The 12,151-nt window shown below is 42.0% G+C and overlaps 1 protein-coding gene across 3 annotated transcripts in view; it reads left to right on the top strand.

The window, feature by feature from the left end:
* Positions 1-12,151, top strand: part of pcsk5b (proprotein convertase subtilisin/kexin type 5b) — a 74,324-nt gene that overhangs the window by 37,651 nt on the left and 24,522 nt on the right. For all 3 annotated transcript variants that reach the window (XM_020100978.2, XM_020100976.2, XM_020100977.2), the window contains exons 12-20: positions 748-936; positions 1,588-1,724; positions 1,876-2,007; positions 2,254-2,356; positions 4,790-4,983; positions 7,168-7,252; positions 9,407-9,510; positions 10,059-10,197; positions 11,541-11,656. In XM_020100978.2, the coding sequence (XP_019956537.2) occupies positions 748-936; positions 1,588-1,724; positions 1,876-2,007; positions 2,254-2,356; positions 4,790-4,983; positions 7,168-7,252; positions 9,407-9,510; positions 10,059-10,197; positions 11,541-11,656 (1,199 nt within the window). The remainder of the gene's footprint in view (positions 1-747; positions 937-1,587; positions 1,725-1,875; positions 2,008-2,253; positions 2,357-4,789; positions 4,984-7,167; positions 7,253-9,406; positions 9,511-10,058; positions 10,198-11,540; positions 11,657-12,151) is intronic.

Genomic DNA, 12,151 nt, shown 5'->3' with positions numbered 1-12,151 from the left:
CTTTATTAAAATGATAAATAGAATGAATAATAATGATCCATTTATGTGTTATTTTGCCAGCCAGTATAATTCAGCAGCTCTGCTCTAGTCTCCAGTGAATAAACTCTGAGTGTAATCCAGTGCTGCAGTGAACAATGTGTTGAGTTGGCTCAGCAGCAGCTACCTATGACTCTCTAAAGCCTCCCCCTGGCAAGATGGTATCAATTGTCCCCTGCGCCTGGACCTGTCCACGTTTTGACTGTTTTTGGTATTGTATCGTTGTTATATTAGATCATAGCGCAGATGTTATTCAAGGGTTGGTTGGATGTTTGCGTTGGCTGTTGGGTGATCGTTCTACTGCTGAGCTGAGCATAGCAGACTGAGTAAATCATGCTCTTTGTCTTTCTTATCATGCTTCTTGGTTTCTTTGACTGGTTGAGGTTTGACAAATGGAAAAAACTTGACATGCGTGCTCTTTGGTTTTTGGATCAGGTTAAAGCAAAAAAGAAATGCCTGTGATTGCTTTTAGGGGTGCCTGGGTGTAGTGAAACATGTTATTGAGTGTTATGTTATTCAGTAACTGCGTGTTTGGCAGGAGCTGACAGGACAGAATGTCTGGATGTAGTGAGACCATCACAGTCCCGCCAGCCTGAAAAAAGGGCAAACACAGTAAAGGAATATTATGGACGAGTGCACACAGAGTGACCTCTGCTGCAGTATTTGCTGCTAATGTCTACCTTCTAAGTTGGTCTCCATCCTGTCCCCTAGAACCATCCGACCAGAGCATGTGGTCCGGTCTGTGTACAAGGCGACAGGATGCACCGACAACCCCAACCACCACGTGATCTACCTGGAGCATGTGGTCGTGCGTATTACAATCACACATCCTCGCCGTGGAGACCTGTCGATCAACCTGACCTCTCCCTCAGGGACCAAGTCTCAGCTTCTTGCCAACAGGTAATCGTCCCATCACGTTACCAGACGATAAAACCCATTGTGTTTGTCTGAATTTTGTATATCTGTTCTTATATTTCCTGTAACCTATGACGTGCATTGTCACTTTTTGGAATTTAATTTCTAGGCAAACGTTGATAATTATTTAGTTAAGTAGCTAAAAGCTTCTCTGCTGTGACATCAAAGAAGAAGTGAGGAACAATTCGATAAATAAAAGCTTTCTGTGTCACATTTAAATAAATAATGCATCATTATGTGGAATCACTAGTTTAAGCAACAATTATTTTTTGATTTGCTACAACTCCTCAAAATACATAAACTGGATACTGAGAGCGGTGTAAGCTCTGTATGTGCCCAGGCCCTGTTGACTCCAGATAAACCACAGTCCTCTTCATTGTTTGTCCACAGCTCCATAGATGCTGTGATTTTTCTTGGTTGAGTGGTTGAAATGGTTTGTTCTGGCACTTGCAACACTGTTTCCTCATCTGATATCATTGTGTGTGTGTGTGTGTGTGTGTGTGTGTGTGTGTGTGTGTGTGTGTGTGTGTGTGTGTGTGTGTGTGTGTGTGTGTGTGTGTGGTGTGTGTGTGGTGTGTGTTTGGTGTGTGTTTTGTGTTTGTTGTTTGTCTGTTTGTATGTATTCCTGATATGCAGGTTGTTTGATCACTCCATGGAGGGTTTTAAGAACTGGGAGTTTATGACCACCCACTGCTGGGGAGAGAAGGCTGCAGGCGACTGGGTCCTAGAGATCTATGACTCTCCTTCTCAACTCCGCAGCCAGAAAGTGCCTGGTACGACACCATATTGATTTCTTTATTAAAAAAAAGAAATTTGGCAAGAACACACACGCACACACTAATAGACACACACACACACACACACAAACGAAAATATGTATATAATAAACAAATCAAATTTTTCTTCTTCTCTCCGTCTCCTCAGGCAAGCTGAAGGAGTGGTCGCTGGTGCTGTACGGCACCTCTGTGCACCCATACTCATCTCTACGCAACGATAAGACTCGCTCCATAGACATGCTGACGCCCACCGATGAGGAGTTCACTGAGGAGTACAATGGTAAGTAATAAATACAGAGCCGTACTCAGACATGTCAGCCGCAGCAGCCATGTTCTCCTTTGTCGTAAAATAGCATAACTTTTCTCAGCATATTATTTTTTACTGCCCTGTGATTATGGGAAATGATTGTGCTGTAATGTTTATTTTAGGAGCACTGTCAGAGACGGTAATACATTCAGTCTTATAGTTGAAAAAAAAAGTTGACTCTTCAGTTTCAAGATGTTTCAATTCTGTTTGTGTCTTCAGGCCCCTGTGACTCTGAGTGCAATGAGAACGGCTGTGAGGGTCCCGGACCCCATCACTGCAATAACTGCCTCCACTACTTCCTCAAGTTCAAGAACAACACCAGGTCAGACTGCTGAATCAATTAGAATCAATATTGATATTGATCTTGTATAATTATTTTCCCAAATGGACAAATTTACAGATTGAAGAAGGTTCGTTTGGTCCCAATGTTTTTTTAAAATGTATAACCATGTGTGATGGTTTCGAGTGAAGAGAGGAATCAATACGAGCTGATTGCTCTCAACCTGTAAAGTGGATTTAATCAGAAGGCAAAAGTTTTGATTGTGTTGACATGCAAACGTCCACTTTACATGAATGGATTTCTTAATCAGGATACCAGCAGGATTTTCTGTCCAGGTTTTTAACCTTGTGAAAGAAACACTAAAAGGAAGATGTCTTACTGAGGTCAACAGTCTTCCATTTTAAAGCCCCGTAAACCTGGGATCCTCTGATTCATGTAGACCGCAACACATTTTCCAACATGTAAGGTCAAAGGTTGCAGCTCGTTCCTGTTATTTGATGAGCTTGTAATGTGAATAAGGAAAAGAAGCCGTGCAGGCGGTGGCCTGATTAATCTCACCTTTTCAGTCTGATAACAGAGACGTTGTTTCCTGTTGCTTATAATATGTTTAGTCTGTCCCTTCCCCCTGTTAATTGTGCGTGCGTGCGTGCGTGCGTGCGTGCGTGCGTGCGTGCGTGCGTGCGTGTGTGTGTGTGTGTGTGTGTGTCCGCCCGTCAGATCCCATTAGGATCAAAGTCTGCTGTAATTGCCTTTGTGTCAGCGGGTCTCTGCACTAATAAAAGGCAAACCAGTGCAGGTGCATGTGAATGTGCAAGCTTAGGTGCTGCCTTATCATTAGCCCACTTCAGAGGTGCGCTGCCCTTTTCTGCCACCGCAGGGAGCAGTTGATGAGTGCGGATTGTGGGGAGTGGTGGAGGGGAAGAGGAGGGGCAGTGGTGGTGTTTAATGTTCAGATAATTACTTCCCCACGTATGTGTTTGATGGTGTAGACGCACTCAAGAGGTGAGGGGGACTAGACTCCGGTGTGCGTAGTGTGTGTGCGTGACGACTGCAGCCAGAATGTTAGGAATACTCAGGTGATGAGATTAATCATTTCATTAGGATCATCAGGATTTGATTAACAATTTATTTAAGTCAGTCCCATAGTTTCCTTATGCTACCATATAAAAGCGTTCTCTACTCAATCAGGGGTTTGGTGGGAAGAATTATTTAATTTGTCCGCATATTGATAAATATACCTTAAAAAAGATCAAATTTAACATGACATTGGTTCTTAAAAAAAAAAAAGCTGTCCTATTACGAGATTTTTTTTATTTTTACAAGAATAAAGAAGAGAAAACTTTTTTCATGAAGCAGCAAGGACAAGTCATTGAGAAACTGTGAAAGCCCTTTGAATAGCACGCAGTAACTGTGGAAGGGTCTTTTAACGCATTTGTAAAGTAGCTACATTTTTAACCAGATTGCTTTATGGGCAGGGAATGTAACTGACATTTTGGGTGTACTCACTTTTTCACCTCCAACTAAATATTTTACACTACTTGTGTTTCTTGCCCTGTTGAAGCAAATTATTCATTTATTGCGTTGTAAAAATGTTTAATTCCGCTTTAAATTGCTTTAAACACAGTTTCATGGTCTCCATCATCTGTTTGCCCCGACAGCATGGCCAGGAAAACAGTGTAAATCTTTTCTCACATGTAGCGTTGTCCTTGGTGTAGCCATTACATTATGTTGTTTGAATAATAATAGTTTCAGCATAGCAGAAAAACCACGTTGACCTGGAGGACAAACGCACGGCAGTGTACTTCACATGTGGATTATGTGTTTCTCACGCACCATGTGTGTTTCTTGGCGGAAAACTCTGCAGTGTGTGAATATGGTTTAGGGTGCGTTTGTGTGTATCTGTATGTGTGCATTTTATGCTCTTGAGGATTTTAGAGATCCTTTCACCTTAGAAAAGGAGCCTTAGGGTGAAATGGTGAAGTGTCGGAGGCCGGTGGATTTATTCAACAGATGTTACACCTGTTCACCATATAGCATACATACTCGCACGCATGCACACACACCGCCCCTACATGTCTGTTCCCTACACATTATGTGCATTGATACACGAAAAATACATTCACATTTTCAATAGCTTATCATGAAAAAAAAAATCATCTTTAATTCAAAAGTTTTACTTGAGCTTTTATTAATAATTACACACAACACAGTCATCTCAGTACTCTCACACAAGAGACATGTGTTTTTGTCGCTGGCACATGTTTTATATTTTGAGCCTCTTAACATAAGCTCAGTCAAGCTGTGATCGAGGTTGTTAACTGTGGAACAAAGAGGTTGATTTAGTCTTTATTATAATGTAGTTGGAGTCGACTGAAGTCAGAGTAATCTACGACCTGCACAAATCTATCAAAAGTACTAATTGTCCCTTTCTTGTGTTTCACATTTGTGACCATCTTTTCTCTTTTCGTCCTCCAGGATGTGTGTGTCTGAGTGCCCCAGCGGCTTTTTCCGTGATGATAGGAAGCGCTGCAAGAAGTGCTCATCGTTGTGCGAGACCTGCGTTGGTAGCCGTAGCGACCAGTGCACCACATGCAGGAGCGGTTTCCACCTCAACGAGGGCTCCAACACGTGTGGGGCCAACTGCGGTGACGGCTTCTACCTTGACCACGGTACGTTTTCACTTGCCGGCTCTATACGATGCACAAAGTCTTCACCAATTGAGTGCACATGATTGCACAGCATGCAGTCAAGAATTTGTTTTCATTCCATTTGTTTTCTTTCATCATTCCTTGATCCCAGCTTTGGGTTTTATTAGCTTCTTCTGACTTCATTAGCAATTTTCTCCTTTGCACCTGTTTTCTTATAATTTAACAACCAACAAACCAAACTTTAATGATCTGGGGACCTGCAGCCAAAACTGCCTCCATCAACTCAAAATATCAGAGGCTCCCTCATGATTGCCCATTGTACACAAGGACACTGATCTGTCCTGGTGAGTCCATTGTTACTCTGCTGCCCATCGATTAGATTGTCAAGGTCTGAACTCCCTAAAATTAGAGTGTAACTAAATGTATTGTTCAGAGTAGGGGAGGTCATCTATAAATAGGACAATGTCAATGTTTCAAACGAACTGGGATTTTATGTGTCTCCTGCATCAAACATGGTTAAAACCCAGTTGAAGTGCTTAAATCTCTATTTCAGAATGATGCTGTCGTTTCAGTTACATAATGTCCAAGTTTTTTTATGCACTTGTTGATGGCATCAGAACTGAAATGTCTGCCTGAGCCGCACTGGTTGCATGTGCAGCATGCGACGGCCGCCACACATTGGACAGATCGACGTTGAAACTGGTGAAAGATCATTTTCCTTGACCTGTCTATACTATTTTAACATTATATATTGTTTGCTATTGTTTACATTTTTATATTTATGCTTGCACTAAAGACATCACAGCAAATTCCTTGTATGTGTAAACCTACTTGGGAATAAACCCAGATTCTGATTTTATTTTGCTGTGCGCTACGTTGACAAAATGGTATAGACTCTCGAGCAGAGCAGAGTGTGTGTGTGTCTCATGCTGGCAGTGTGTCCACTCTATCCTGATAACAGTGGCCGAAATTAGAATGCATGCTCACGCATCCCATGGTGTAATAAGATTGTTTTTTCTTTACCAGATTATCTCTATTCTATATTCTATTCTATCTATATTGTTATAATAAAACAGATCTATGTGAGGATCTTTCTTTAAATTATGTTTACGGGAAGGCATGTGTTTATAATGAGCACAGTGCAGTGTTGGAAACGCACACATGACTAAATGTATGTCTTGTGTTGGAGATGTATGCCAGCCTGGATGAAAGTGAAGCAGGAATGAAAGACTGGAACTATGTATATCTTATAATTATGTCTATATATTGGTTTGCAGCCAAGACAGTGTGAGTCCTGGCAGCTCGGAGGGTTTCTGGCAGCAGATGTGATGTGATTTGATCCAAGTTCAATCATAACATTTTAGCAGGCCAAGATGTAGTGGATACTTCTTTCCTTTGAAATGTTGGCACTGCTGAGCTTTGTGTTACGTTAAATGAGCTATCGAGAGTCTTTGTCAGTCTGAGCTGAACTCCTGCAGCTATCAACACACGGACTCCTTTGTTACTGGTCCAGATAAACTTTTTTAAGAGAAGCTAACATGATAACACAGAGTCAATGAAGCTACAGGATGTAGGTTATGTGCCGCTATCAACATTATTTAGTGTTAAATCAGAGCTTTGTGTCAAAAAGTAAAAATCGATATTTGGTATTCCCTCATAGTTTCATTATTGATTAATGATGAAGCTTTCTAAACAAAACCAACATGGTTGTTTTAACAATATTTTGGGAGAGTTCAGCTCAATAGTCAGTCTTTGATAGTTTCCCACGAGTAATGAATCACGATGTTAACGCATCTTTTCATCAACCCTCATTGCTGCTGAACGCAGAGGTGTCCATGTGCGTTGTGTCAAAGTGTGTCATTGCCTTTTTAAATATTCATATACATTCCCATCCTCCCTCTCCAACACTACAATCTTCTTTTTCATCCCAGCAGCTTCCGTCTTTCCGTTCTTCCCCCGTCTCTCTCTTGCCATCTGTTTCCCCACCTCCTGCCCTTTGTCCTCCTGTTTTGCTCATAGACCCCGTTCTCCCACTCATTCCCCTCTTTTCTTCCTCCTCCACCTTTCTCGCTGCTCTTTCTTAATCACTTCTCCTCCTCTTCATCATTGTCTTACTCGTCTGCTCCCCCTCTTCGTTTCAAATGCAACCAGACTTCTGGATCTTATTAGCATGTGTTTGTGACCGGCTCACCCTCTGTCTTCCAGATTCCAACATTTGCAGGAGATGTCCAGAGAACTGCAAGAGGTGCAACAGCTCCAATATCTGCACAGAATGTAAACCTGGGATGAGGTAAACTTGAAGTTACACTGAACAATGCCTGATTAGTTAGAAACATTTTGCTGATTTTAGTTGACGGCAACTGATTTTAGCCTCGCCTGCTGTTCCTATGTAACTTGTAACTATACAAATGTCAGTGTTTTAAATGGTAAAGCTTTAGCTGGAAATGCTGCAGACACATTAAAATCACTCCATCTTAAGAGCCGCAGAAACAGTTTGGAGGATTTGCCTCAACACCATTTTGCATCAAAGTTGTTTGGTGGCCCCATTTGAACTACTTGAACTCCACAGGTGTTGAAGGAAGTGCTTTTGAAATGGTTGTTCATTGTCGGAAACAGCTTCTCCCCGCACCTCTCTGATGTTAGAAATGGAGGCTGCTGCGTCTGGTGGTTTTGTAACTGTGTGAAATTAACAATGAGACATTTTGCAGCCACTTCACGCAGTAAATTTCTCCAGGTGTGAGGAGGTGAGAGAGTAAGCAGGACTTCTATGTCGCTCAGGATCTTTTTTTGTGTTTTTTTCATTTGACCGTAATGTAATGTAGAAATAACCTCAACTAAAAATGTAAACGGTGGGTTATACGAGTTATTTACACATTACCCTTGTTTTGAATAAGGTTAGCGTTCAGTTAGACATGCGTAGGAGAAGAGCTATTATTCAAGCAATCTGCATCAGTTCCCGTATCTTTCTGTTTACACTGGCATGCACATGCCCAGTGTGAGCGCTCCCTTGTTATGTGTTTTCAGGCGTGAGTATGTAAGAGGATTAAAACTGATTCAAAGCCAAAACGCTTGTGAGGACAGAGATAGTTTTAATTTGAAAATGCTGTTTTCAAATGAATACGTATGTGGATGTAGCCTGTTTGGAAAAAATCCTCTTAACATCCAGAGCTGCTGGTTTAAATCCCAGCTCTCCTCCTGTAGGTTTATCATTACAGTCAGCCCACTGTCACACAAGGACACACAGCTCAGGTTTTGTGCTTTTGTCATTGTTGTGGTTTGTGGATAAAAGAAAACATTTCAGCGCTGCAGGATTACAGTGCTGCTAATGTGGACCAGCACTTTATGTTACATTGTGGTTTGGCTTTGCAGCATGAACCAGTGAAGCTGGGGCCTCCCAACTGTTTTCCTCTCGGGACCCAAATGGAGTAAACCGAGTTTCACCCTGTGACCCACGCTTATTAAAGCCCACATATACTCGTGTCATGCGGAGACCCACAAGTAGTGGAACCGTTGCCTATTTTGGGTTGTGTTACTTTGAAGAACCTTCAGATCTAAGCCGTTTAGTTATCCATGCAGACATGTTCCAGTTCACTTTCTGGCCACTTCCATAACAGCCCCTTTTAAAAGCGCTCCAACTACACTTGACCTGACAGAGGATTGTGCGTTTCAAAATGCTGGAATTCCTAATAGGTCGTGAAGGAAACACTTGTGAAGCGTTTAAAACATATTGTGGTCTTGAACCTGGCTTTAGTCTTTAAGTGTAGCCAGAGGTTTAGGCAGGGACACTTGTAAGCCATAATTTCCTGCGAACGCCATGTGAGACCGCAGTAAGACACATGCTCGTACACACATGCACGCACATTCTCTCACAACTCTCCCGTCTCCCATTCATTTCACCATTCAAGGTCGGTTAGGAGCCAGGGAGGAAGAGAGGAGCAGGCGAGTTTGTTTCTGGGAAACGTTCACTAACAGAGACCAGCTGTTTTTCAGTTCAGTGCAGCGAGCTCACCAACCTGTCCTCGCTGTGATTTCACACAAGTGACTTTAGAAGCTCTACACCTACTTCCTCACCGACCTCTGACCCCTCACATCTGGCACCCCTCGAATCTGTCTTTGTCAAAAACAACAGATTTCCTCTGATTGCACTTGAATCTAGAAGACGTCAGATTCCAGTTCAAGAGACAGAGAGTGAGCTGAAGTTCAGCTGCTGCCGTCCACACCCACACAGTTTTACCGGTGCTGCAGTTTTCTGTCATTCTTCGGAAATATTTGACATTGTACATCAGCAGCTGGCCGTGTGTCACAGGCAAACTTTAACTGATTGTTTTCTTGTGTTTTTCTTTTCTTAAATTTACTTGTGTTAGCTTCATGTTGCTGATTAAAAGACTTAAGTAGTTTTACTAAGAATTAAAGAATATGTGTCTTATTGTCTTTCTCCTCACAGTCTTCAAGGAAACAAGTGTCAGATGACCTGTGACCAGGGCACGTACTACAACGGCCACAGGCGGACTTGTGAGCCCTGCCATCGGGCCTGTGCCACCTGTGCAGGTAGGAAGTCGAAAGCCAGTGATAGAGCACAGTTTGTCTTTCACGTACGTAGAGCCCAGCAGGAGATCATGGAGGCCGGACAAGTTCACAACCACAGGATAATATCCGGAACATTCAGCCGAGGGTTGTCGTGTGGGTAGAGCGCACAGGACATGGTGTATATATCCCACTGCGGAAATCATGTGCTTTTGTTTAAGACACATCAGCAGAGGATGTCACACCTCGTTAAAGTCCTATGAGACAAATTGATATTTGTGAATATGGGCGATACAAATAAAATTTGATTGATTGATTGAATTGTCACATGGGTTCACCCGGAACTTTTAGTAGGGGGCTGGCAGGAATAGTCTAAAAATGTCTGAAGCAGCTGACCTGGACATTTGCGTTCTCATATACAGCCCCTCCTGAAAATGTCCGGACTTCAGTACATGCCTGAAAACCGCTTTTGAGTTACATTTGCTCTCAGACAGCTAAGAGTAAAAGAACATGTTTGGAGTATCATCTGATTTTAAATGCCTTAACAACATTGTGCGTCTCATGTCTTTCAGGCACAGGTATCGAGGCGTGCACCAAGTGTGCAGAGGGCTACTTACTTGAGGACTGGCGGTGTGTGTCAACATGCAGCACTGGCTACTACCTGTCAGAGCAGACCTCAGACAATGGCCAGGTGCAGAGGTCCTGTAAGAAGTGAGTCAGCACGTCCGCACCACAGGGAAAAAAAACCTTTAGATCTCCAGTCCCAAGAGATGATTGAGAAAATCTTTAGATTGTGCAAATTTCCTAACTCCAGTTTAAACTTTTCCTAGCACCACTTGTTTTGTCTGCAGTGCACAAACTTTGCATTTCCCAGTTGTCTGTTTTATAATTTAACATTCTGAGAACGTTTTCACAAGATGATTCAGACGCTGACATTTCCAATGATATCCAAAGGTATATTTGTATAGTAACTGAGTAAATATCACCCTCGTAAAAATACTTAATTTTGATTCACAAAATCCAGATCATTATCTGGATTCCCATAAGATTTCATCTGTTCATAGATATTAGTACTCATGCCTGATTTTTTTACTAAAGGTATCTCCTTTATTATTTGAGAAATTCCCAAAAAAGTCAAAATAACAAGGTCCTATCATGCAATGTTAGTGGAAGTGGAAAAAATTTCCTGGATCTGCCCTCTGATCCAGATCCAAACCAATATTTAATGGATTCTTCCCTGACCCATATCGCATCATTCCACCAGGTTTCATGGTAAATCCATCCAATTTTTGTGTAATTCTGTTGAAAACATAACAGAGGTGGAAATGTCTGTAACAATAGAGGAAAGGTAAGCAGCAAACCTACTCTACTGAACTTTATTCATTTAAATTTGACTGTAGAAGCATGAAACTGAACTTAAATTATTTCATAAATACGTCAACATGTCGTCCAGCCCTTCAGAACAAACAGTTCTTCTGCTTCACTAACGTGAACCTGGGTGAGGAGACAGACATACTCATTCAAACATACTCATTTTCCTTTATATGTATGATGACAGTTTGATGACTACTTTGCCTCCTATCACACCCACGGTCGAACTCCTCCACAGAGTCAGACGTCTCGGCTGCTGCTCTTATCGCTCCCTGTGGTAGTTTTGCCTCCCTACTATTTCTCTCTCCCGCCATGAATTATTTATTGCCCGCTTGACCCTTTACCTTGCTCGAATCCTTCGTTCTCTGTCGGCTCCCCTCGGCCTCAGAAACTGACACCGGATTATTTCCATAACCCATTTTAACACGAGCGGGGCTGCAAATGCCAAATTTTAGCCTTTGGTGCACCAAGTTTTATTTCAGGTATTTTTCCTCTTCCCTAGTTTTTGTTGTGTTTACTTGAAAACTTCCAGTTCTTCATGATTGTTGCTCACACATACACTAAAAAGGCTGAAACAATGGAGCTCAGTCAGTGAAAGATTTATCCTTCAAGAACTTTCAGTGAGGATAAGTGATCACAGTTCAGCAGAACAGCATCTAATTCTTCTCTCCAACCATTGACAGGTGTGACCATAGCTGCTACGAGTGCTTGGGGCCCGGAGAGAGAAACTGCAGCAGCTGCGTCAGTGGTTACAATCTGGAGGCAGGAGCCTGCGTGGTCAGCACCATCTGCAAAGATGGTGAGTTGTCAGCTTTCTCATTTATAAAATAATAGTCTGGATGTGTTTATTTTAGACTTGTTGCAGTCTCTCTCTCTCTCAGGGAACATATTGTTTATGCATTGACCTTCTCATATGGTCTGCAATGAATTTTCTCAAACACTTAATTAAATAGAGTAGCAGCAAGAAAAAAAACAACCTTTATAATCTATTTAATTCACATCAGTGTTTTTTTTTGCAATATGTTAAAGGTAAAAGTTCACAATCCAAGCTAATGAAAGGAGCAGAGTCCTCAGAGGTGTAGATTTACATCTCCGCTCTCTGTGTGACACTCAGGCAATTTTGCATCTCTTCTTAAATTAAATTGGGTTCCAAGCCAGAGGGAATAGAAAGAATGCAAACGGGTTTCTTTATTAAGTAAAAGCTGAGGTTTTTCTTTTTCATCTCCCAGAGCTTTGTACTAACTTCTGGACTAAAATGCCTCAAAGAGATCTGCTGTGGCTTCAGAGCAGAAGA

Source organism: Paralichthys olivaceus, chromosome 4, assembly GCF_024713975.1.
Source record: "Paralichthys olivaceus isolate ysfri-2021 chromosome 4, ASM2471397v2, whole genome shotgun sequence".
Classification (NCBI taxonomy): Eukaryota; Metazoa; Chordata; class Actinopteri; order Pleuronectiformes; family Paralichthyidae; genus Paralichthys; species Paralichthys olivaceus.
This window is presented reverse-complemented; position numbering and strand designations above follow the sequence as displayed.